The following is a 351-nucleotide window of genomic DNA, read 5'->3' as shown; positions in this document are numbered from 1 at the left end:
ATCATCCCCGCACACTTCCTTTGCTGCTGCATCTGCTGCTGCTCCCAGGGCTCGACCACCAGCGTGCCTTGACATGCTGCAGCGCATTGCGTTCAAACACGTCGTAAGCAGTCGTACAAGGCGGATGCACCGCTCTTTGCTGCTCCTGAATTGGCTGCATCTCGTTGTGCCGTTACTGCGGCAGCCGTTGTCCCTGTTGGAGCTACGGCAATCCGTAGAGACGCCCATAAGCGCAAAGTTTTTCAACACTTCGCAGCCGATAGCGCCGGCCCCCACCAGAAGTAGTCGCAGGTGACTTAGCCGGCGCTGCAGCTCCATGCCTAGGAGTTGCTGCTGCCCTTCCCAAGGCAT

The 351-nt window shown here is 58.7% G+C and overlaps 1 protein-coding gene across 1 annotated transcript in view; it reads right to left on the bottom strand.

Annotated features, from left to right (window-relative positions):
• The window catches only part of EMH_0033880 (ubiquitin-activating enzyme e1, putative), a gene marked incomplete at both ends in the record, with an annotated part of 7,107 nt that overhangs the window by 3,627 nt on the left and 3,129 nt on the right, over positions 1-351 (bottom strand). Inside the window, 1 exon segment of the mRNA XM_013494800.1 lies at positions 3-351. Coding sequence (XP_013350254.1) covers positions 3-351 — 349 coding nt within the window.

Source organism: Eimeria mitis, genomic scaffold (assembly GCF_000499745.2).
Source record: "Eimeria mitis Houghton genomic scaffold, Emh_scaff1292, whole genome shotgun sequence".
Taxonomy (NCBI): Eukaryota; Apicomplexa; class Conoidasida; order Eucoccidiorida; family Eimeriidae; genus Eimeria; species Eimeria mitis.
Note: the sequence above shows the minus strand (reverse complement) of the source record. Positions and strands in the feature narration are given on the sequence as shown.